The sequence below is a fragment of the Lutjanus erythropterus genome, chromosome 5 (genome assembly GCF_056507025.1).
Source record: "Lutjanus erythropterus isolate fLutEry1 chromosome 5, fLutEry1.hap2, whole genome shotgun sequence".
NCBI classification, from domain to species: Eukaryota; Metazoa; Chordata; class Actinopteri; order Lutjaniformes; family Lutjanidae; genus Lutjanus; species Lutjanus erythropterus.
In genome coordinates, this window is record NC_139321.1 from 24,593,888 (window position 1) to 24,620,762 (window position 26,875).

The window sequence follows — 26,875 nt, forward strand, 5'->3', positions numbered from 1 at the left end:
GGCTGCTGCAATATGCAACATATTCATCGTGTTCAGAGGCCCACTGCCCTCTGGAGGAGATCAAGCTGCAGCAAGTCAAATCACACAATTATTAAAAATAAGTTACAAAAGATGAACCAGTGGTGAACACAGTGAGACAGTGATGGCTGTGGTCAGTTTCAGTTTCAACAGAAAGACAACATATTGCACCTTTGACACCTCAGTGAGAAGTTGCTCATGAACTATGAGGAAAACAGCAAGCTGAACTCTTAAAACAAACAAAAAAAAATAGTTCACTCCAACAGCATTCATCAGGAGAATCACAAAAAGCTTTAACTAAAACACACTGAAAAGGAATGTAAAAAACAACAAAACTGTACATAAAAAGTTTAAACAAAAGGCATAGTATATTAGTCCTTTTCAGTGGCAGGAAAATAAACAAACGTTTGGTGATTCATGACTGTAATAGTATCAGAATATCAGAAGGCTTCATGTAGTGTTATCTGAGACATGCACACGTCTGTCTGTGAACTTAAGGCTCACAGCTCGAGCATGGCAACTGCCGACCGGCTTAAAATGTCCAGCATCCACAGCAAAACAGTTTGAAATGAGTCAGGTTTTTTTTCAGAATTACACACAAATATCACATATCACAAATTAAGATCATAATGTTCCACAACACTGAGTGGCTGTTAATTTTGGTTCAGTCAACATCATCCCAGAAGTTGGGAACCAGAGCTGCAATGATTAATTAAAACACCCAAAGTTTTCTGGTTCCAGTTTCTCAAATGTGGGAATTTTCTGATTTTCTTTGTCATAAACGATAGTGAACTGAATATCTTTGGGTTTTGAACTGCTGGTCAAGCCATTTGAATAAATCACCATGAGCTGTGGAAAATTATAACAGACATTTCTAACTATTTTTCTGCAATTTCCTGGACAAAACGATTAATAGAGAGAATCAGTCATTAAAATAATTGCTGCAGCCCTAATTCAGTCAACAACATCACAGAACCTGGGCTCCACGGTCATTTAAGGTATCACCATGGCAACCCTTGTGACTGAAACTGGGAATCTGGATGTGTTTATACTCATACAGGAAGTGGAAGATTGGGCTTTGCAGCTTTGGAAATCTGGGAGGCAATTACTGTGGACTGGCTGCAGATGTTTGTGTGCGAAACCAGTGACCACGAGGTTGTTCCACTACGATGCAAACCGACTGTTTTTGTGCATTTACTGACCTGTAAACAGAGAATGGTCCAGTGATGAAAAAGGGGAAATATTCCAGCCCCTGCAGATGCTGCATTAGCATCCACTTTAAAGCATAATAGCACAGAATAATGGGAAGGCTGTTAGCTTCAGCCTTGAAACCTGAGCCTGAATACACAGTTTCTATGAACAGGTACACAAAAAAGGACTATAATTAATCAATGGTGTGTTTTAAGCTGGTATAAAAAGCTAAACTACATCAAACAAAAATTAAGATTAAAAAAAGAGATAAAACAAGTCATCATAAATAAAAGCTATGGCATGTTTCAATGGCATCATATTCAAGTAATCTTGTTCAAGTCCCTGATACTTAGTGGTTCATGTAAACATTGGAGTCAGTAACACAGACACAGAACCAACAGTTCATAAGAAGGCAGCAGCAATTCATATGTACAATACACACAACTGACGTCCATGTCTCCTTCACCATGCTGGTCCAGTCACATCAGTTTGTGTTAGATTCTTTGAGTGGTGAAATAAAAACTTTAGTACGACAAAGCCTGCAGCTGCCAGAGGGCCACGTTTTCACCCGGGAGTGTGACGCCTCTGCTATGAGGCTGAGCTTTGGAGATGGGAGAGATGAGATGACAAGGACAGAGAGAGAGAAGTGAGAAAGCAAACAAAACCTGAAACACTGCAGGCATGTTCGGGCTGTGGACTTCACCTGCTGTGCTCAAAACAATGAGTTCTTCGTCCCCTCTGAGGGCTTATGTGGCGAGGAATTCCCAGAGGGGCCCTTCAGCTCCAGAAGAGAGTTAGTTCAATGTTCACTGACATTCAAGGGACACAACTGAAAATTTTATTGACATACAGCCTCTTCACTTCTTTTATCTTTCTAACATGGTGGCTCAATAAATAACACCAGCCAATTTTTTCCTCTCTAAAATGTGTTCAATTTTTGGGATCAGAAATGTTTAAAAAAAAAAATTATGTCAAGCAGCAAGATATCCTTATCACAGATTCTTTGTGTTCTGTGCACTTCTAAAAATGGTTCAGCTATCACACAACTGAGAGCAGGCACTGAATGAGGTGGGTGTTGGATCACACCGCTGCTTTCATCTCATTCACAGTGATGACAGTCTCATGATAACACAGATTTACTAATCCAGTTCACAATATGGCAATATTCAGTGTTTCATACGAGTCTGTGGAGCATGTGTCACGTCAGCGTGATAACCTCCACTGGGTCTGTCTTGCCTTTGGACCTCTGCTTGCGTTTGAGGCGTCTCTGTGAGAGGGACAGGGGAGCTGGACAAGCTGAAGGTGTTGCGGAGCTGACGGAGAGAGACAGGAGGTCTGTGAAAGGATATTTCGGGGTCGGGACTTGGGATGGAAGCATAGCAGCGCACTCCTGCAGGGTTTTGTGTTCCCTCTCCGTCTTCTGGCGTCACCTGTCAAAGCAGCCAGCTGTGAATGTGTGATGAGCTCCCAGGTATCCCCCACTGTAGGCCATACTCAGACAGTGGCGTGGCTCCCCGGCAAGGGCCATTTGCACAGAAATGGGGCCTTGGAGCGGCAGCGCGCGAGCCCCCGGCTGGAGACCTGAGGTCAGGCTTGGGTATGAGGGGAACCCACCCCCAGGAGTCATGGAAGGAGCCCCGGTGAGGAGACCCATCCTGTGGCTCTGAAGGAAGTCCTGAGACATGTTTACTACAGGCCCTAAAGCCTGCGAGTCAGCTAGCACCTGCAGCTGGGACAGGGACGGGGAATGCTGGGAAAGGTGTGGGAAGCCATCCGGCTGAAAGAGCAGCTGCGGTGTGGAGGAGGTGGAGGAGGAGGAAGATGAGGAGGAAGAGGCTGGTCTCTGGATAGCTGATACTGGAGAGAGATGAGAGGTCTGGGGCTGAGACTGCAGAGAGGAGGGTCGGTGAGGAGGAGTGGATTTGGTCTTGTTGGCCTCCTTAACATCATTGTCATGAGCACTGTGGAAAATACAGAAAAAGTACACATTAAAAAAAGCTGATAATAACTATAGGAGGTCTGAACAACATCTTTTTGGATAGTATGTATTTTTATTTTACATATGACAAGTTTTTAATAACATGTTTTTGTATAATATAGTCTCAGTTTTCTTTAAGATGCATATAATAGTGTAATGGTATTGTAAATGAGCATCCTGGGTTCACCTTAATGTATAAACATAATTAAGAAAAAATGAACAGAACCTCTCAATGTAAACATTAATTTTTAGTTAGAGGGGTTTTTAGAACATCAGCAAGCAAGAAGCAGGCTTTACAGCAATATAATAGATATAGAAATATACATTTTTTTGAGAAGCTCACAAAACCGGAAACCCTAAATATATGGTAACTGTGCAGATGCATAGAGGAGATGGTGTTAACAAAATGGCTCTTTATTCACCATGTATCATACTCAACTTTAGAGGATCATTATGTATCACATATGAAATTAATCTGCAGAGGCTCTTTTTTAAAATGAAAGTAAACTTTATGGATATCAGTTTCTGAGCCACAACAAAGGCCAAATAATGGCCTGCAACAGATAAGGTAAGCCTTGTTTTTAACCTAGCAGTTGTTGATGACTTGCAGCCCCCTGTCTGGTTAAAAGGAGTGAGCAGTCAGCAGTCAGTGTACAACAGAACAGCCATTAAAATATTTTTTTCAAAAATTCAAAAAAGCGGTAAGTTAGAATTCAAGCCATCCTTGCATCCTTGTAGTAAAAGATGCATAGAGAAAAAATGGCCGTTCACATAAATCCATTAACAGTGGCAGAGATTAGTCTTTACCAACGTTTTTTCACTCCCACACAATTAGTGTGAACATGTGCAAACAATTACACTTAACACAGACGCACACCAATAAACACACAGCCACCCACTGACCAAGAAATGTGCAATTTCATTACAGTTGTTAGATTAAACACTGAGGCTATCAGCAAGGATTATCAGATGGACCAGCTTTGTCGGTTGATACACACAACATTACAAACCAGCAACAGGCATCTTATAATCCAAAACCATGGCAACCAAAAATACAGAGAGATAGAGGCCTTAATGCCATCTATCTTGAGTTGCCCATTACACTGTGAGAGGCCCATCTTCCTGCCTGGCTTTCTGTTAGACATTTTTTTTGGGCTACTTGAGAGAGAATGTGGATGTGTGTGTTTGTACAGCTGCGTTGTGAGGACCGGCAACAGTTATTTACCTGTGGAATGAGGACCACTTTGCAAAGTGAGAATATTTAGGCTGGTCCTCACTTTATTTTCCAAAGTAATGGCATCCACAGGCTGTTTACGCCTATATGCTTCTCTCAGAGAGGACCTCAGAAGTCGGCCAAAATGAGGAAAAAAGGTATGTGTGTGTGTGTGTGTGTGTGTGTGTGTGTGTGTGTGTGTGTGTGTGTGTGTGTGTGTGTGTGTGTGTGTGTGTGTGTCCCTTACAGCAGCATGAGTTCAATGCACTGGGTGAGGTGGTCCCAGGTGTAGCCTGTTAGCAGATGCAGAGCTGTCGTCCAGCTTGGGGAAATCTGAAGGCAAATACGAGATGCTGCCACACATGCAGCAGCAACCTGGGATGGTCGGAAACTCAGAAAGGCGTGGTCTAGAAGAACACAGAGGCAAGAGTTTCATAAGTTATTTGATTAAACTTTTACCACACGCTTTTAAATTCATGTCTAAGACCTCTGGAACAAACAAAGAAAAGTGCAGTTTGTCTTCCTCCTCTTCACCCACCTTGCAGTGAGACTTCCAGAAAGTAGTGTGTGTATTTGTCCATGAAAGCCTTTGTCTTGGAGAGGGAGGAGAGGGGCCAGCCATTGTACAGGTCGCCCTCCTGCACCGAGGCATGGAGGTAGTAGTCGATAAAGTGGGCAGGTGTGGGCATGCACAGGTTCCAGCCAAAAGTCTCCAGCAGCAGAAGCTCCATTTTGATCAGATCTTTCTTGTTGAGAACCAGATTCAGGCTGCACATGAATCCCAGAGAGTTCAGCTGCTCCAGTTTGGGAACCCGGTCCTCCTTCTCCTCAAATTTACCTAAGGAGAAAGGATGAGCATTATTACCGAACACTGTTACATAACTGCAATTCATACTCTACTGACACATTCAGCAGTTTGAGCTGATGATATGTAAAATATGTTGGCTCATAATAGAGTTTACATTTATACCTACTAAGACTTTCTGTGTACTGTACTGGGATTGTAAGAATTTTAGCAAGGTGGAAAAGTGGCATAACAGCACCTGAACATAACATGCTCTGATCGGATTACATGTTGTTACATTATACGTTGGAAAACCTGAAGTTTATGAAAATAGTTTTTTTGTTTTCTTTTTCTTTTTATTTTCATGCAAAACACATTATCCTACAAAAATATTTTTTGCAGAGCTGAAATAATCAGTCAATTAGCAGATCAGTTGACAAACAGAAAGTCTATCTGCAATGAATGTGATAATCATTTAAAATATTTAAAAAATGGAATACATCTTAAATATGAGAATTATCTGTTTTGTATCTTTACAAGTGAAACATTTGGGGTTTTAGACAGTTGGTTGGACAAAAAAAAGGAATTTGAACCAGTCACCTTGGCTCTTGGGAAATTGCAATCAACATTTTGCTTCATGTATTAATGCGCACTGTCCCTATAAACTGTATAGGAAATAAAATACAGACAACAAAATTAATGGATTTATGAAAAAGAAATGATCAGAGCAAAAATAATTTGTTTTCACATTAATGCTATCCATAAGTAGCACAATGACAAAACATGACTAATTTGGTCATGGGTTCTATATGCTTTTAGTAATAACACATCTAAAAGTAAAACTCTTGTCAGGTGGGGAACTCTGGGGACAAATTCTTATTAAATGGGTGTCTGTGATCTAGGTTTTGTCAGTTTAGGGCTCCTTGATATGAAAAGGTTTGGGAACAAGGCTTATTTTACCCTGTTCAGAACCAAAGTTAAAAACAGTCATCTTCAGAAAGAATGTTTATAAATTGCTTTCTCTCAGTATTAAATTAATATCATCATCATCATCATCAACAGCCACATTGAGAGGGTCAGCCCTTGAGAGATCTCCAGCTTCCACAAAAACCTAACAAGTGCCTGCTAAGCATTAGCAATTAAGCTGACTATTACTGAACATCTGGCTATAAAGCTGAGCTATTACACTAACAGGGAAGCGTCACTATTGGCTTACAGAGCGTGGGGCACTTAGTGTGGGATTATATAAGCAGAACACTTCCTATGAAAATGCCAGTCAGCTCAATCCCCAATATTTCTGCCCCTATCGCTCACTCCAGATCCTCATAGACATTATAGCAGCGCTATTATGGTGAGCCCCCTCCCCATCTCAAGACATCCTCCTTTCCATGGCAACAGCCTCGAGGCCTCGGGGGTACGTGTGACCAATGAAGAGGGGCGATTCTGCCTTTAATCCAAGGGTCCAACAGGCCTCCTCAGCTCAAACTTTAAAGAATGAGGTTGAGGAGGTGTCAGGTTACTCTGATACAGGCTTCCCTCTAAAATATGTGCCTCAGTTGCACACAGCTTTAAGAAGGAGGATGTTGGGACACACAGCAGATTTAAAATGAAACTGACTGGAACTCAAAATTATACCTCAGCAATCATATATACAAAGTATAAATAAATGGTTTATTAAATATCACAGTGTAGTTGTGAGCAGATACATGTGTTTAATTAAGTTTTCCTTTTCATTTCATCTTTTCATTCTACATTCATATAATTTGGTCTATTTCATTGGCTTTTTTGTAATTCATATTCTATTCTAATTTAAAGGTTTGAATATCTGTTTTCTGTGTGTGTAGGGGCTGTAACTGCATTTCACTGTGTACTATTTGTAGTATTTGTCAACTATATCTGCTCCTATTGGGGCTGAGAGGAGGCTGCTGTACAAACAGATAATGAATGACAATACAAGTAAAACGGTTGTAATATAAAATATGTCTTCATAGGAAAGATGATTAATTGCTGATAAATAATACACAGTAACAATCTAAAAAGATGATTTCATATCTGCTTACAACTACATTATAGTGAATTAGAAACCACTTATTAAATGTTTTTATATTTTTAAAGGCTAAAGTTTTAGCTGAGATAAAGAGATCGTTTTTAAAAGTTTCACTGAGAACATACCATTAAAAAGATGTTAGATGGCCAAGCTATGTAATGGTAACAGTTTGTAAACAACCTAAAAAAAAACATATCTTCATCATATCATATCTGGTATTTTTGCACGGCTACTAGGGCTGCACAATTAGGGTTAAGGGATAATCCTGATTATTTTTCATCAATACTGAGATCATAATTATTTAGCACAATTATTTATTAATATTAGGGACAAAATATTTTTAATGCAGTTTCACATTTAAATAAGCAGAACATTGCTTTCACTTCTATGTTGTGCTGCGATCCTGTTAATGTACAAGTCTGTGCATCAAAATAAGGCTGGCCCTTATTCACAGAGCATCTTTGAGAAGAAAAATATAAATAAAATTGTACCACAACTTTTTACTCAAAATTAGATCAACAGAGTACTGTGTCCTTGACGTTGGACGAGCTGCAGTTAGTGGAACACAATTGTCTTGCAGTGCCACAGCTATTGTGGTTGTCTTTCATGAACCTCATTTGCCTCTTTATGCCCGTGTTTTAGGGAGTGGGGCGTCTTCCTACCGAGTGCGAGTTTTACCACTGATGTTGTGACCAACCATTAAGCAGGACAGGAGAGAGGAAGAGAAAGGGAACGGCTGAGAGAGCATGAGGGGAGGGGTGTGGGGGATCTGCAGCCCAAACAGGCCATGGGGGTAATTAGCAGAGAGGCAATAATGGCGTCTCTCCAGCAGAACAGGAAGCACTATGAAACGGGGCTGTTTACACCCACTGGGGCTCGTACCACAGCCCCGTCCACACTTGCCCCATTCTCTCACCCTCATATCCTCTGGATAAGGGCTCTGTCTGCTGCTGGACTGCTATGTCCACACAGACGCCGCCATAAAAAGCCATCAATGCCCCCAATCTCCACACGACCCTGGCCTCTTTGATCTTAAGAAAGACATAGTACAAGTCAATCTCTCTGCTCTGTGATTACGCCTCTGGTTTTATACTGTGGGCGACGAGGCACAGAAGAGACATAGGACGCCCAAAAGCTTTGAAAACAAAAAACAAAGCAACTTCAGAGGGACCTACAGAAGTACAGTATGATTAGAGCCACAAACCGGTTTCATTTACTGTCAGAGGATCTGACTCCTCTGTGTATTACAGCATGTGTGATGAAACAGTGGTTTCATTCATTTCAATGAGTTGGCACAGCAGGGTGCAGTCACAGAGGGCTCAAAAAAAAAAAAACAGCAAAAAAAGTTGATCTTGGTACTACTTTATCTGCAGCACAATTCAACATCATCAAGCAACAGGGTCAGATAACATTTGAAGTGCTATTTAGGGCTGCATCTAACTATTTACATTACTTATTTGATTCATTGATAGTTTGGTCTAAATTGGTCCAACTATAGCTATAATATCTATCCCCTGAAAAATGTATACAAAGTTGTATACTTTTTGAGTTGAGTTGTTTACTTACATTATCCCAAATGTTACCAAATTCAAACCCAAAGAAATTTGGAATTTATTGTAGTGGTAAAATATATGCTGAACTATATTTTATTCCTCATAGTCAGTTCTCATGATTTGTCAGACACTAATTGGTTACTCGTCCTTGAACACACAGCTGTTCTCCCTTTGGCACAGCAACTTCTGATAACACAATCACATCCTGACTCCTGATAAGCACTTCAGGTCCATCTTGACCCAACCTCCTTCATCTCCTAACCCTATAAGACAGATTTACATTCTTGACTCATTATCAGTTCCTTTTACACTCTGTGTGACTGTGTACTGATCCTTTGCAAAGCTCTATTAAAACACCACTTCTTGGTGCACTTCTAGATTTTGTCACAAAATCAAAAGCCAATTGCTGGCCAGATCCAGAATCCAATGAGGGACAAAGAATAGATATGCTTCCATGATTTTTTTCCTTTTGTATGAGAACAATGTTTAACAAAATATCTATCATAGCAGTCTATTTAAAACATGTCTTAACAGAAATTTTAATATGCCATATTTATCAAAGAGTTAGTGTCTTATCTGTCTTATTACAGACAGATGTACAGGATATTTGACTACATGCAAGCTAATATTAGCAGAGTTATTATTTAGGACAGGAAATAGTTGATCCATGGAATACATGAATAAGACTAAGATTCTGACCAAAAATGAAATGTTAACTTTTAATACTCATTTTTGATACGTCATATTACAAAAACATTTTGGTTAGTTTTGAAAAAGTATCCACCAACACACTGCACTGGTCAATAAAAAAAACAATACCTGCACGCACCAGTTTGAATACCTTGTGGCACTGTTATATTTTAATATTTGCATCGCAAATGGTACAACTCCATCTTCAGTAAACAGAAATTGTCATCCAGTGTAAAAGTATATGATGAGCCATTAAACTGGATTTCCTAATTTGTATGTCATCCTCACTCCAAACCCCTGCAGCAACATGCCAAAACTAATGCAGCCCCCTGTACCATTTTACTGTGTGAATGTGGCCTGAAAGAGACGGTGCATTCCTCTCCTGTGAGTTCAGCCTACCTGGAATGCAGGCGACTAAATGATCCTATCTTCAGTCAGCAATCTGAGGAGAAACACTGATGAGGGGAAAAAAACAGACTTCCTTTTCATCCACTCTGACTACCTTTCCAAAGACCACAGCTAGAGGCACCTCTCCTTTCTCACAGCACCCACAAGGTGATGGTGATGATGAGAAAAGGTCGAGCAAACAGGGAGAAGTTAAAGGTCAGGGGTTAGGGAGAGGTAAGGCCAGGAAGGATGCAGGGCCTTTCCCCCCAGGTGTGCCGTTTGGAAGAGGTGGAGGTGTGGCTGGGGGTGGGGAGAGGTTTTGAGTGGTGTGGGCTGTTTGGAAACCTGAGAGCTCTATTCTTACACAGAGAGAAAGGCCTCTGTTTTTGTTGCTCCTCATTCTCCAGACATCATGTAACTCTAGTCCATTTTGCTCAGTCCTCAAAGTAGAAAAAGTTCCTCTAAAATAGAATTAATGAGACCTAAATCAATTCTATGCCTTAGAGCCGCAGTGATCAGTCAATTAATCAATTTGACAATTGAAAGAAAATTAATTTAAGGATCTTGCTGCTTTTCTTTGTTATTTACATTTGTAAATTAAAGTGTGGGTTTTTTGACAAAAGAAGCTATTTGAAGATGTCACTTTGGGCTATGAGTAATTATGATGATGCATTTTACACAATGTTTAGATATTTTCTAAACTAAATGATTATCCATAATGAACATAATACTTAGTTGCAGCTCTACTATGCCTATCAACTGTTTGTTTGTCCAATAAAAAAACACCTAGAAAAATACCTAAAAAAAAAAAGCAGCTACAATACACACATGCTGGGTCACTTGTTGTAGATTACTCACACAGACAGTGTGTGTGTGTGTGTGTGTGTGTGTGTGTGTGTGTGTGTGTGTGTGTGTGTGTGTGTGTGTGTGTGTGTGTGTGTAAAATGCTACAACAAATACAAGGACAGAAGATCCCTTGAGTTGTATATTACATTCACTCTTTTTTTTGAAAATGTGATGAAAAAAATGAAACATATGTGGTTAAAAAAACACTAACTAACAAGTGAAAAAGCTATTAGAAAGAGGGATAGTAGCCAACAGCAGTTGGGACCAGTAGCAGTAGGCTAGTAATTGTTGGGAAAAAAACTGAAATATATCCTGATACTACAAGCAGCACAACTGGAACATTATCAAAGAAAAAAGGTAACACATGCACTTACTATATGCGACAAAACTTAAATAATTACATTATTTGAAACTTTTAATAAAAACATTATTTAACTTATGTAGCATGGAGTAAGTGAACAGACACTACCTTATTTTATTTGGCACTGTTTCTGATACTTCTGCACCTATATGATGTGGGCATAATGACTCTCCCTCTACCAAAAATGAACATCATATAAAACCCAAGACAGGGACAAATGAATCCCTCCACAAGACTCCAAGAATGATAGGAAATATGTGGATGTGTTTTCAAATAGTTTTTATATCTCCTACTGTTATCATTTAATGTTGACAATCTCCAGCCAGTTGGGTGAAGATTTAAGACGACCTTCATTTTCTTCCTCATTCTGTTTGTCTTTTTCTCCTCGACTTGAGAGCCTTGGAGGAATTTGCTCTGCTCTTTAAACTCCTTTTATTTGCTGGTTCATCTTTCATTGGGAGTGTGAAATTGGTCACAGCTCCATCACAGAATCTCCGTGTTGCCACCCCTGGCCCCGGCACCTCTCACATTGTAGGCCCGGGCCGACCCCTGACCCCTGATGCTAATGCCTGGGTGACCAAGGAGAATCCTAGAAACCCAGCCTTGTGTATAAAGCCTATACATGTGTGTGTTTGATGTATTTTTTGGAGATCCATCAACTGAGGGTGCAAAGTAGGGCTGCAACTATTTATTATTTTTTATCATCAATTTATTTGTCAATCATTTTTTCAATTAATCAATTGGTTGTCAGGCCAATAAGATGTCAGAAAATGGTAAAAATGCCCAAGGCAACTTCCACAAAGCCTTTGTTTTATCCCAACCAGAAAGAAACCAGGAAAGATTCACATTTGAGAGGCTGAAATCAGAGATTTTGTGCATTTTTTCTTAAAAATGACTCAAAGCGATTCATCGATTATAAAAATTGTTGGCTATGAATTTGATAGTTGACAACCATTGATTAATTGAGTAATCATTGCAGATCTGGTGTAAATTATCTTGCCGTATGGGTGATGAGAGCTGACAGTGTGTGGGCAAACAGAGCCTCAGGCATTTACACGACAAAACACAAAATGTGATTTAATTTTGACTATGGATTACAATTAAACAAGAAGTCTCAATACAAATGCAAAGATATACTGGTGCTTTCGTAGCATCTGATGATAACAAATAATATTAACTTTCCAAACTCATCTGTCCATCTTTACATAATTTCTTTAATTATGAGAGACCCACATGACAACAGTTCCACCAGAATTATTGTCAAACCTCCGAATGGGGGATAAAGAGGGAAGTGGGTTCCCCATTAATCTACATTTCAGGACACCCTGCCGAGTGGTTCAGTTCTAACATGTCCCATTTTGCAGGCCACCACCTCTACCTCCCTTTCTATCCTGTTTAACATCAGCAGCCAACCTGCCTTTGAAGTACCGCTCCCCTCGTTTCCCAACCCCCCCTGGGATGAGGGGCTGCTTTTTACTGGCTGCCCTGTCCCAGGACCGGCTCAGTTTGCCTGTCCCTGACAAGGTGAGAGAAAGAAGAGGAAACAGAGCCAGCAGCAAAAGGTAAAAGGACACCACCATAGCCCAGTCAGTTAAATGGTTATATGGCAGTAGAGCAGTGGCCTTTCAGCAGGAAATTCTCCAATGGATTAGACTTCAATGTGAATTTTAATTAGATAATCACAACATAGTCTATAGGTTTATCCAAAGGTTGCCACAGCGACCATCTCCTCATTAAAACAACAACAACAAAAAAATCCACACACATACACAACACTCGCCTGCACGCACAACAACCTCCACCCTTCAGACTCTGCTCCCCTCCCCCTCTCTGGGAAGGGTCTGGCTGGCTGGCTGGCTGGCTGTCCTGCTTGCATTTGATGGGCTTTTGTTTGAGGCCTGACTCGCAGAGCATATGGCAGGTGCCCCTCAGCACACAGTTCCTCCCCACCCCCGGGCTCCGAGGCCTGTCTAAGTGCACTGTGTAGTCAATATGACTAACCTTCTTGTGCGTTTCACAGGATGCTCTTTTTTTCTGTTTTGAGACTGAATCCGGTTCACTGAGCAAAATAGATTAAATCCAGTTTCAAGAAGAACTTGCTACAAAGACACTACACACTACAGAATGGATCATAAAGTTGTCAAGAGTACTGAACTACCAATACTTTTTCAATAAAATGATATGAATGATGTTAATCATACTATCGAAAGTACCAAACCTATTAAAAAAAAAAAAAGATTAGTCAAGACCTCAGTTCAATTCAGCCTTCATTGTCCTAACAGAAATTTGGCTTGCAGCAAAACCACAGTGTTTCTATACCAGCACTGTGCACTACATTATTTGTGCAGAACTTTTTTTGCCAAGGTATTGAAATAAATAGATTATAATTTTATTAAGTAGAATTGTATCAAAGTTTAAAAATTCTACATAATATCAGACAACTCAAGCTCACTGAACAAAATAGATTAAATTCATGTTCAACAAGAACTTGCCACAGAAAATAGATCACAAGATCAGCTAAGAACCAAACAAAAAACTTGACAAAATACATGCATTAGTATGGATATAACAAAGTACAGCATATCAAGATATCACAACAAAAAAATGTCTTCACACTGCACTAGGCTGTGACAATATTTTGTGTGATATTACATGCTTATTTATTTTATTTTATTACTTTCTAATTTATTTTACAGGGCTGCTACTGACTGCTGCATTGTTTTTGTTTTGCAACTGTACAAACATAGTTCACACATTCATTGACAACGACAAGTAATGTCAGTTTTTTTGTACATCTTATGTCATGGCTGGCTACTTTCATTTTATTTAAAGAAGAAAGTAAAAGCATGTTAAATGAAAAGGGGGAAAAATGTGTGAACAAAAACAAAATACTGACCACATCAGATTTATTGTTCAATAAAGGCAGGATTCACTCCCACTGTCCACTTGCCAGGGGCAAGTAAAATGCCATGTCAAGCAACTTATTTGTCTTACTTGACTGTTTACAGCCTCTCAAATGTGGGAATTTTCTATTTCCATTTACATTTTTTGACACTTTATAGGGGTTGTAGCCATAGACTTAACATGATAATTAACTTTAATCTTTGTTGTGATTTGATAACTGCTAATAAAATAATCTGTATAGGAGCAAGTTAAAACTGACTGCCTGACAAGTAGATTTCTGAACCACTAGCCAAAGTTTCTGGTGTCTTTTTGGTGGTGTCATTTATGATAGTAAACTGAATATCCCTGGGGTGTGAGCAAACCAAGACATTTGAGGATGTCACTTTGGGCTTTGATTGACCTTTTTTTCCATTTTCAGGGATTTTCAAGACCAAACATCAAGAAAATACACAAAAGATTAGTTGACAAAGGAAAATAATCAGTAGATGCAGTAGATGCCAGTAAAAAGCAAACCATTGTGACTACAAAAATCCTTAACATTCTTGTTCTAGCTGGCAGCAGAGGCATGATGTCATTTACCATAACAAATAGCTGCAGTATGCAGAGTTGTGACTTCAGGGACCAGGATCTGCCAGGAAGACTGATGTGATCACTGCAGGACTTTGTGGAATGCAACACAATAGAAAACTTAATAGAACCTTAAGTTTGAGGATATGGGCTGTTTTTAAATGAAAATATTCAGTGCACAAAGTGTACACATTAAATTACCCGGGATTTTGGTTTCTTTGAGTAATTGGATTTCCTAGAATTAGACAAAGTCTCTAAATAAGTGCCCAACAGTCAATAACAATCAATCCCCGTGGATTTAAAAACTGACCATAATCTTACTCCTACAAATGAAGAAGAGCTCATCCATGAACAAACACATGCACACACAAGCAGCCACAAAAACACACACACACAATAGAGTAACAGGATTAAGCAGTGACTGCTGAGAGGCACAAAAGAGGTAGCGATTAATTAACCGAGTGCGGAAGCCAGAGAAATTTAAAGACAGACAATGTATGTGTGTCTGTTAAAGGCAGGCAGTGGGACCTGGGGAGGCTGTTCAATAACTAGGCCAGATTCCAAAGCACCTCAGGACAGATAAAAACCCAAGACAACTTTGAATCAAACGCCCTTTCAAGCCTTCATCAATCAAGGCAGTGACTCCCGAGAGTCCTGGAGGAGTCAGAGGCAGGAGAGCAGAGAGGAGAGAGCCTGACTAACTGAAAGCCACAATCAAACCATTCAATAAAAACATGTTTAATCTATTAGAGAATAGAAGAAGAACCTCTGTCCAGGTTGACAGGATAATATTTATATCCCTCCATGAGCTAACTCTCAAAGCTATTCTTGGATTCTCATGAGGCTGCTTTTAATAAAAACCTCTTTCAAGTCTCATATTCAAATTTATCCCACCACAGAAACTACTCTGATTGCAAAGATGGCTTGTGCGTCACGACAGACACACACACACACACACACACACACACAGACAGCCCTCCCAAGCGAGCGGGCCCTGTTCCAGACTCCCACTTTGACGGCATCATTAGTCTAATTACCCATGATGCCAAGGGCTGCATTAATGTACAGAAAACCTCACAGTCTGTTAATCACCCGACAGACACAGAGACACTAATAACTACCACACATCCTGCGCTGTGCAGCAGCAGCAGGGGAAGAATGATTAACACACCTGCTTCACACAAAACACACACAAAGACACAATTTTGCATTTCACAGCAAAGAAGCATGTTGGTTACTTGTTATCAAACTGAATCACCACTTCACTCACTTCTACAGAAACACTGACAGCTTGAGAAAAGGAAACAACCACCAGCAAAGAATAACATCAACCAGTCATCAGTGTAAGAAGAGATATTTAGATTGATTAACCGCTGAATTAATTTTTTATGCAAAATGGCAGAAGAGGCCTCAGCCTCTCAAATGCAGATTTTCTGCTTTTCTTAATTTGTGTTCTGAACTAATAAAATGAGACTTTGAAAGACATTTAGTTGAAAAACTGGGATGAACAGTTGACATTTCAAAGACACTGCGGCCCTAGATAAAACATGACAATGAACTTTAGTCTTTGTTGTCGTATTATAACAGCTAATAAAACAACATGTAAAGGGGCAAATACATACTGACTTAGGCAAGTAGATTTCTGACCGACATTAATTAACTACTGACAATAATGATGCAGGGCAGGGGCACTACAGATACAGCCACCACCACACAAGGATGTTACAATAAAGTTTTCATAAATCTCATAAAATTTAATACATGAAAAGAAAAGAAAAGATGATTCCTTGGTCCATTTATCAATACTTTCTAATTTTCCTATCCTATCTGTGGCACTGTGCTCCAAGTGTATTCACTGCAACTGAATATGTAAATCTTTAACAAAAAAAAAAAATGGTCGCAAATTTCCAGCTTAATTTTTTTAATAGGCTCAGTAATTTTCTACAACAGCCGGGCAATATAGGTTTTAGCAAATGTTTCTCAAACAAGGGGAAATAGTGCACTGGATGGCATCTATTTTCAGCCATAGATTAATATACATTTGATACTTAAGTGAGTATTTACTGCCGCAGGACAGTGTTTGTTCGATTGACTCAAAACAAACTATAGAGCCAAAGTTCCTGGTAATGACTGTCACCCAGTAACAACAGAAGCTCTATGGTAAAGAGGAATGAGCCACATCAGGCTGCACAGGAAACATTTGTTACAATAATTTAATGCAGCTTTTGGTCCTTTATGGGACACAGAAATTAGTTAGTATATCAGCACTTCTGATTCCCATGTCTGTAAGTGAGTTTTTTTTTATGTTTTTTTGTTGGAAGCCTGAAATAAGGTCAGTGGTTAACACAAGCTGAAGAAATTTTCACTTCTTGTTTTGCGACATAAAATGCTTCAAACTCACAAAAAAGACAGTTTCTAACAAGTGGCTAAATGAGACTACAGAGGTAGTTGGGGGAATATTAGGCTAAACATCATCCCACCAAACACTAGTCTGTTAAGTCATGCAATCATAGTGTAGTTCATTTACAGCCTAAAATTAGCTTATTTTCTGCACTAATCCAAAATCTAATGGAAAATCCCATTTGCTTTTTTGTGGAGGGAACCAGCGGCTGACTTCCAGGTTGGCCTACAAAAATAAGTCACTCTATAAGAAACATGCAGATTGTCATAATTATGCTTAAGGTATAAAAATAGGCTGATCAAAGAGAAAGGTGACACTAAAGAATAAACCTGAAGAGAAGATTGAGGTCTTGTATGAGGACTGCGGGTGCTGTTTTAGCAATGAGTCATGTTTTTTTCATGACAGAGAATAAAAAGAAGAAAAAAAAAATCACACCTTTGATTAGAGGACATTTTGACCGAAGCAGGTGTGATACTAGTTGATGTCAAACAGACTGGAGGTGACTACAGTAACAGCAGCAGCCTCAGATGTGATGGTACAGCCAGGATCAAAGACATACAAAATGTTCTGCAGACACGAGCATAATCCCCAACAGTTTCTCCTAAAACAATGGCACAGTCATGCCGCTACAATGGCAACCTTGTTTTGTTTTTAAACAAACACTGCAGCTACAGTAAGCTGTCATTACAGGCTATCAGATCAGTCTGAAAAGTGGAGCTGGAAGAAAAAAAATACCATCACGATCTCTTGAGCGTAACTCAAATTAGCTTTGTTACAGGAAGTGTTTCACCTTGTGCCATCTGTGCAGAGACCACAGCCACAGTCTCTATGTCAGCAAAAGAAAACCTGCAGTGTAGCTCTTCTGCATTTACAGATCAAGTAAAAATACAATGTTGTTCAGGATGAAACTTACAACCTTATTGGAGAAAAGTTACCTTAAGAAATATATTGTACAAAACACCAATTTAAATGCAGTCTTGAGAAGAAAGATGAAGAATTGGTCTAAATGTTCCTGTAAAACAAAAAACAGCCTAAAACATTAAAGAAAAATGAAGGTAGATTTAGTTAAGGGGTGGACTTACTAGCTAGGAGCAGACAGGAGAGGGCAATGACATAGAGCTGTTTGACAGCCACATCATAGTGGTCCATGAACAAGTCCAGCAGGTAGACAGCGAGATGACGCGCTGTGGGACATAGCTGGTAGCGATTACTCAGGATGGCCAACAAGTCTGCGAAGTACCGTCGCATGCCAATCTGCGGGGAGTGGGCCCGGTAGACAGGCAGCTTCAGCTCCTGGAGAGGGAGAAGAGGAATGACGGGGGGTATAAATGACAGGGGGTGGGGAGCATGGTGGGCAGGAAGGAGCGGTGGAGAAACACGGGGGTTGTAAAGAATATACATAATAATAGTGAGCCATGCATGTCTCCTGCTGACCGTGTTTAACTGCTGACAGGGGAGCTGCTGTGGGTCTAAAATACTCACATCGAGAATAAAACTTAATTTACCGTCAGAAATTCTTCATTACGCTTCAGCCTCATTTCAATTTCATTTAATTCACCATCACTGCAGAGAACAGGAGCTAATATGGGTCATTGCAGGGGTCTTTGAGCAAAGGGCTAAATGTGTGTGTGGTTGGTGGGGGGGGGGGGCATGGTTCCTCCAGTGGAGGTTGAGTAGTAGATAGGATTAGGTTTCACCCCTAGCACATCTCCTATTCATGTTCAATTAGCTGCATGTGTTTCAAAGTGGAAGGAAGATACTCGAGGGCATTAGCATTGAATCAGCCTCGAGTGTCTTTCCAATCAGGAACAGAAAACTGGAGAGCAAAAAAGCTCCAGTTTCAAAATCTGCCTTAGAGAAAGAACAAAAAAAAAACATTTAGTACTGGAAATACCAAGGTTATTATAGCTACCAAAAAGTGAACCGAAACGAAAATAAAACTAAAGAAATTAGACTTTATTAAAAACAAAAAAAAAAACAACAACACATAACTGAAATTATATGGTGTAGAGATGTTCATGATTAATCATTAATTGATTAGGCTAATCGCCGCTAGGAATTTAACAGATTAAAAATGCACTAATCAATAATTAATTGATAGTTTAGAAATGGAAGTAATTGGGCTTCATTTAATTAAATTTGTTCTGTCTGGCAAAGGCATTTGTTGAATAAGGAAACAAACTTGAAAATGAGAAAAATGTTTTTATGTTATTAATTATTAAAGATAAATCGGTTAACTATCAGATAAGGAAAATGCACAAAATGTTCAACCCTATGGTGTATTTACAAAACTAACTAAAATAAAATACAACGATACAGGAAATTTCTTTAGGAAATATTTGTTAATTGGTCAAATACATCAACACAACAAGCATGAGGAGACAATGTTTATTGAGACTGGGATGTCTACATGAATGTGAGTCAGTGGCCTTCACAAAGTGCTGTGTTTGTATTGTAATAGCTATTCTGAACTTTATAAATCTCGCCCTTGACAAATACCACCCATAATATTATCCATTTAAAAAATTAAAACGATAACCAAAAAAAAATGATAACAACTAACCTCGAGCTAAACATTTTTAACCACAAATCCAACTGAAACGAGCAAAGACACCCTGGAAACCGAAACTGAACTAAAAACAAAATTTAAAAATGAAATAAAAATAAAAACACATGAAAAATACAACAACTGTAAAAACTGGGATTCACAGCAAGTACCATCTCCATGTTTAAGCTGCTTATATCAAAAAAATGTTTTTGTTTCGTTCTAGTTTTTTGCTCTCTGTGAATCGGAGTAAAAACAAGGGCTTTTGATTTGGATTAAAGAAGAGATTGAGGATTGGTAGATTAATCTCCTTAAATTCAAACCATGAGGGCTCCTTACATTAGAGGAAAAATACAGAAAACATCCACATCATGGCCAGACTGTTGTTTAGGAATGTCCCTGATCTTCAGCTGCTTCAAACTGAGTTATTATAGTTTTATATTTTTCATTAGTTTTTATTGTGTTTTTTGTTTTTGTTTTCAATTCAGTTCCATTTCCAGAGTGGATTAGCTGGTTTCTATTCAGTTTTTACAGTTTTAAAATGTTTAGTGTTTGCTTGTTTTTTTTCTAGTTTCAGTATTAGGTTTAGGTTTTTTTAATCATAATTAGAGCTGCAAAAATTAATCTATTATTAAATTAATCACCAATAATTTTCATAATCAATTAGTTTGAGTTGAGTTTCTTGGAAAAAGAGTTAAAGCTTAAATCTTAATATTTTCTGGTTTCTTTACTCCTCTGTGACTGTAAACTTAATATCTTCAGGTTCTTCACCATTTTACAGAAAAAAACACCTAATCAATTAATTAAGAAAATGGTCGACAGATTAACTGACAATGAAATTAATCATTAGTTGCAGCCCTAATCATAATTTGGGAGTATTTGTCAGGGGTCAGATTTAAGAAGTTTTGAATAGGTATTACTCTACAAACACAACATTTTGTAGTAGTCATGTTGACCAAAACCTTCTCATGCATGCTGTGTTGACAACTTTGACCAAATTGACAAACACTAAAAGATACTGTATATTTTACTACATTTTAGGTTTGTAAGTAGACAATATCATTTCTTGTATGTTTCCATGTGATGTTTTCTAGTCTAGCACTTGCTTTTTACACACATGATTTTACTTTTTAGTTTAGTTCACTATAACAACCTTGGTCCCAATGTGGCTTTGATGCTCCATAATTTAAAAACAAACTCAAAGAAACACACACTGCATTCAATACTTTACGGAACACAATGTGCTGCAAGGACAACACTGTCAAGCTTACGCAAAATGTCAACTATTTATTTTTAGCTGAAGTAAAACAACAATGACACTCAGACTGACATTTGTATGGAATCCAAAAATAAACAGACCCCCACCCCAAAATCCACATATAGTCTCTCCACCCCCGGTGCCACAAGCAACCATACCAGCCAATCCTCCCCAAACTCTCCTCTCCTCCCACTGCTCCAGCCTTTGCCTCTGGTCCATCTGTCTGTCTGGGGGTACAAGGGCAGCAGGAGAATGGGGGGTGGAGGCTGCCGGAGTCTGGAGGGGCTCCGGGGGGGGGGGGGGTCTGTGTGGGGTGGAGAGGTGCCTTTGTGGGGGGACCCGCACCATAATTAAGGATTCCACAGCTGCCTCTGCCTGATTTGCATGTCTGATAATTTGCCACATGCTACACAGCACAGCTATCTCCCACATCAGGGCATTACCGCTGCAGCAAACGTCATTAAGGCTGGAGGAGACTGTGGGGGAGCAGGCGCCATACAGGAACACTGTGTGTGTGAAGGCCTTTTTACACACAGCTCTGATGCTGATTTCACTGCTCTTTTCCATTACAAAATCCACTGCTGTCAGCTTAACCAGGCCTCTGGATATTCACATCCACTCATCCAAAGTTTTAGTACACTATAAAACATTTTGAGCATCTTTATTAAAATGTAAAGCAATCTGCTCAATTTAGACATCTAAAAAAAGAAAATATAAGTGCTGCAACCTATAAAACATGTCGTTTTACTTTCAGTTAGTCTGTTGATTGTTAAAATTGTTCAGTCAATAATATATCAAAAATCTGTTAAAAAAAATATATTAGATGTGACTCTTCAGATTGATTTTTTGTAGAGCTGCAACAAATCATTCATACAGCAACTGAAAGAAAATCAACCAGCAAGTATTTCGATAATCAATTGTTCATGAAGTAATTTTTCAAGCAAGAATGCTAAACATTTGATGACTCTATGTTATCAAATGTAAAAATTCACTGCTTTTTCTTGATGTTTATTACATTAATATCAAATTATTAATAATATTTACAGTGGACTGTGATGTTTTATCAACCAAAGAAATCAATCAATTAATCCAGAAATTAATCTGCAGATTAATCTGTATTAAAAATAATTGTTAATTTGAGCCCACTGTGGTTTATATGAGATGTAGATGAGTAAAATACAGCAAATCTTCATGTTTAAGAAGCAGGAAGAAGCAAACACTGAGTATTTTTAAGAATTGTTGGTGTAGGAGTGCAGGGAGTCTGCCTGAAGAAGGTACATCAGTTTATTGTTTTAAGCTCCGACACCACCACGCTGTTAAAATAGTTGTTTTAATTGTTTTTGAAAGTTTTTTGTTATTTTTGTTGCATTTTGATATTTTTACTTGACAATGATGTTAATGAATATGTAAGTAAGTAAGCTGATCTGAGTTTCTAAGATCCTGGTCACTCTGAGAAGTGAATGTAAGGTCATAGCAAAGAAATACCAAACCTTTATTCCTCTGAGGACTGAAAAGATCAACTGCATCAATTAATCAAGTAATAACATAATAATCTTCATTTGTAGAGCACTTTTCAAAATCCATGTCATAAAGTGCTTCACAAGGGCAACAAATTTAATGACAACTGATAGACAATTTGGTGTATAAAAAACAATACAGTGTAAAAAGCAAGAAAGTAGTGAAAAAACAAATAAAACTAAGGTAAAAATCAGAAAAGGATCTCCGCTAAAAGTATATTTTAATAAGAGACTTAAACAAGATTACTGGCTAGGCTGATTCAAAATTGATTAGTCGGTGACAGCAAAGTAATCTACAACTATTTTTACGCTGATCAATGACACACACACACACCTAAATAGAGTGATCAACTCTAATCAGTTTCTATTGAAATGGAAAATCAGGCATTTATCGTGTCACCATGTGAATCACATACATTTACAATGAGGGAACTGGATTATACAGTACATACTGTGGTAAGCCTGTTGCCTGGGATTTCTGCAGAAATGCTGATATAGAACAATCCAACCTAACATTAGACTGGCCATCTTTCTGTCTCATTATAGTATACGAGAAAAGAGAGGATGTGTTGTTTAGTTTCCAGCTCCGGGTACAGATTTTCAGTCTAACTGACAGCTCACTGTGAGTCAGACATGGTCCAGCATGAGTAAACCTGTGCGTGTGAGTGAATGAGTCACTATAAAAGGCTCACAAACGTATGATTCACAATCTGATACACTACAATCCTCACTCTACACATGCATACAATCTCTGGTCCATTCAGGCACCTGAAATCTAAAACCTCATCTGTATTCATCTCCTTCAGCGTGGAGCTGGCAGCACAGTCCCAGCTCCAACATGCCAGTCAAGTGACAGATGTCTCCATTAAAGTGACACATGAGAAGAAATATGATCACGCTTTGAGGTTAATTAAGACATTCTCAATTAATGAGCCTTAACTCCTCCATGTAATCTAATTTAGATCATGTTTAAATAGACAACAGGACCATGTAATTATATTTTCTTCTCAACTTTCAATACATTGTGCAGAATATCATATGCTATGATACTGCTGTGGAACATCAATACAGGCGTCCTGGTTCAGACCAGGGCTGCAACTAACGATTATTTTCATTATCGATTCATGCTTTAGTATATAAAATGTCAAAAACAGTGTGAAAAATGTTGAGAAAAATTTCCCAGAGCCCAAAATGGCAACTTCAAACTCCTTCTTTTATCCAATTAACAATCCAAAACCCAAAGACTCTTCGTTTACTATCATAAATGAGACAGAAAAGCAGCAAATCCTATAGTTCAGAAGCTGCAACCAGCAAATGTTTGACATTTTTGCTTAACAAATGACTGAAACAATTAACTGATTAACAAAATAGTTTGCAGCTACTTTTGATTGGCTTAATCATTGCAGCTCTTGTTCAGATGCTTTATTTGTAGGGCTGCAAGTAATGATTATTATCTTTTCCCTCAATAAAATAAATAAACACACATTTTCTTTCAATTTTCTATTGATCAATTAATTAAATGCAAAAGGCTGTAACTAATAACTATTTTTCATTATTGATAAATCTACCAATTATACCAATATACATACAATACAATATATATACACCGATTATATTCTTATTAAAATGAGATGTTCCTAGAGCCCACTGTGACTTTTTTTAAATGTCAAATGCTATTCTCAGGTCGTTAGGAGGATGGAAAAGACTAGACAGACTTAATGAGCTTAACATAAATGTCAGGCTTTGCTAAATAGACAGGTTTGGCCCATGTTGTCAACAAGGGCTGCAACTAACTATTATTATCAATTAATCTCTTGATTACTTTCTCAATCAATCAATTAGTTGTTTTGTCTATAAAATGTCAGAAAACTGTGACAAATGTCGATCAGTGACTCTCAAAGGACATCCTCAAATATCTTGTTTTGTCCACAACCCAAAGATATTCAGTCATAGAGGAGTAAAGAAACAAGAACATATTCACGTTTAAGAAACTGGAATCAGAGAAACCTGTTAATCAATTATCAAAATCTAATTGTTTAATCATTTCAGCTCCACTGTAACAATAGTTTTCTATACAAATAAAGCAATGTTTGATAACGTCAGACTCACCTTGATGCGGAGAGACTGATGGATGTCTGCAGCTAGCTGTCCTTTCCACCATTGCAACTCCCTCTCCATCTTTCCCATCCAGAGGAGACTTCAAGGATCAAGTTTTACCTGCTGAGACAGATGTGTCCAAAGTTCAAACACCTTAAGAAGAGGAACGCTGGGCTGAGAGTGATGAAGATAACTAGAAAATATATTGTTTTAAAGCAGGATATTTACAGAAAAGCACATCTGATACAAGAGAGGGTGTGACTACAGTTATTCAGACAATCTGTGAATTAACCTCAATCCTTAACCTGCAGAACCCAGAGGTACACTTTTTGTCATATCTCACAGGTGCTTTTTTTCCTATCATTCAGATATTTCACAACTTGATATCACTGTTTTCTGTTTCAATTAGTGCTTTTTTGAAATACCACTGTATTGAGGTCCTGTCAAAATCATCTGATTATACCCATGCAGTTTTAATAGATGAGACTATTTATTGATCAATTCATGTTTACCATGAATCCTAATTCAAAGTATCATCACACATCATCAGGTCTTAATGTATTTAATCGATTTTTGTTTTACATGTTATGCAAATTAATCAGGGGTATAAGAAAATATCAATACAATTGAGCATTGTGATATTATGTTCTGTGATTCTGTACTATCATAACACATGCAAACATTTGTGAAGTGGTTCCTTGTGTGTCCTGATCAAACCTGCTACTGCAAGATAGCAGTGTTGTTATCTTTACTGCTCTGACTGTATAAAAAAGTTAACTTTTTAGAGTCAGATTTTATCTGTGGACTTTACACAATGAGTTTTCCTTAAATTAAATTAGAAAAAGCAATATATCACTTTGCTCACAGTATCACAATACTTTGAATCTTAACCCTTGGTCGAGATACGTTTCGTCTCATCTGAGTCTGGCAAACAGCTAAAATTAACTGTAAAGCAATAACATATTTTGTACAGAAATTACTAATAATGTTAATAGAAAGGAATAAATTATCATTCTACTATGACGGCTGTTGTTTAAAGTAGTTGGTCGGAAGTCCTTGTATATTAAATATGTTGGCAGGATGAGGGATAAAATGGATGATTTAATCAACTAGAGACTTGCGTTTGTACTGGCAAATATATTTTTTTAAGTATATATATGTCAATGGTCAGATTTTTGAAAAATACAGTGGTTTTGATAAAGTTTTTGAACACTAGCTAACCCCACAGCAGAGAGGGGTCTCTCTCCTGCCTGTTTAGGCCATTTTCTCTGCTGGGGAATTTAAATGGATCAGTTAAATGCCCGCTCGACCACGCTGTAGGTCAAATGAATCAAAGCAGCCTTTCAATAATGCCACTTTTTACGTGGTTGCTAATCGCAACAAATATTTATATTAATAACAAATCCATCCACACTTCGGTTATCATTCAAAACGCGTCTGCACCACGAGACAGCGGGCAAACAGTGAGGCTAACTGAAGTTAACTGCCCACCGAGCCTCGGTTAAAAAAACACAAAACAACACACTGAGATAAAACTGAACATCTCCGCACAAACACGACTGTTTTCTCCGACACGGCAGCAACCTGGTGAACTTTTCACGTCCGTGGTTATTACATGTGCCACTCACCGCTCCGATGGGAATGCCCCCCAGACCCCTTTGTCTCAGTCCGACATCCTGAACCAGAGAACTCCTCTTCGGCTCAACTTTGAGAAAGACCCCTTTAAATCGGCCAAAAGACAACGTTAAAATCCGCTGACAAGTTCATAAAACACCTGCCACTGACAAATCCCGCCAGCAGCCGTCCGGTCGCTCCGTTTCCCCCGGTCTGTTCGCACTTTTCGGAGAGATTTGTCCCGGCCGTTTTCTCTCCGGTGGCTCCGCTGTAACAAAGTAACCTCCTCGGCTCGGCTGCACCAGCTGCTGCTGCTGCGGAGAGAGAGAGGCGAGCGAGGCTGTGCGCTCGACGTGACGGGCCCTCCTCCAGCCTGGGAGTTGTAGTCCTTTACAGGTCAGCGTCAGAACTACAAACTGCTACACTTTTTTTTTTTTTTTTTACGTTTTTATACTACGCGTGAATTATATTCTATTTTCTTAGTGTTACAATTTTACTGTTATAAATTTAGTTCGGTCCTTATTAAAATAAAAATAAATCAATGATAACTTTGGCATGTAGCTTAGGCTACTTGTGGAGCACTTTTCACAAGCCTTTCTAGAAAAAGTTTGATTGATTAATGTCACCGTTTACATGCGCAAAGTAGATCTTAGACCCCCGTTAAAAATGTTTGGAAGCCCATTTTCGCCAACGTGATGAAAACAAAGATCCCGTCATTTTAATGAGAACATGTTTCAAAATGATGAGTTGATCTCACAATAGTGAAAAGCTTTTGCAAAATAATGTCTCAAAATAATTAGAAACTTTCTTAAAATAATGGTTTAATATCTTAGAATAATAAAACAGTATCACAAAATAATGATTTAGTACCTAGAAATAATGAGAAACTCTCAAAATGACTTAG

The 26,875-nt window shown here is 38.5% G+C and overlaps 1 protein-coding gene across 2 annotated transcripts; it reads right to left on the reverse strand.

The window, feature by feature from the left end:
- Positions 1-642: 642 nt before the first annotated feature.
- ccnjl (cyclin J-like) lies at positions 643-26,297 on the reverse strand. 2 transcript variants are annotated; one of them, XM_084719325.1, is made up of 6 exons: positions 25,986-26,297; positions 24,370-24,477; positions 18,023-18,233; positions 4,939-5,238; positions 4,648-4,807; positions 643-3,170 (listed from the first exon to the last, which is right to left on the reverse strand). In XM_084719325.1, the coding sequence occupies exons 2-6, from the start codon at positions 24,445-24,447 to the stop codon at positions 2,636-2,638; spliced, it is 1,284 nt and encodes a 427-aa protein (XP_084575451.1). In that variant the 5' UTR covers positions 24,448-24,477; positions 25,986-26,297; the 3' UTR covers positions 643-2,635. The 2 variants fall into 2 exon arrangements, with proteins under 2 accessions (XP_084575451.1, XP_084575450.1); XM_084719324.1 differs by having other exon boundaries at positions 24,370-24,480.
- Positions 26,298-26,875: the final 578 nt, after the last annotated feature.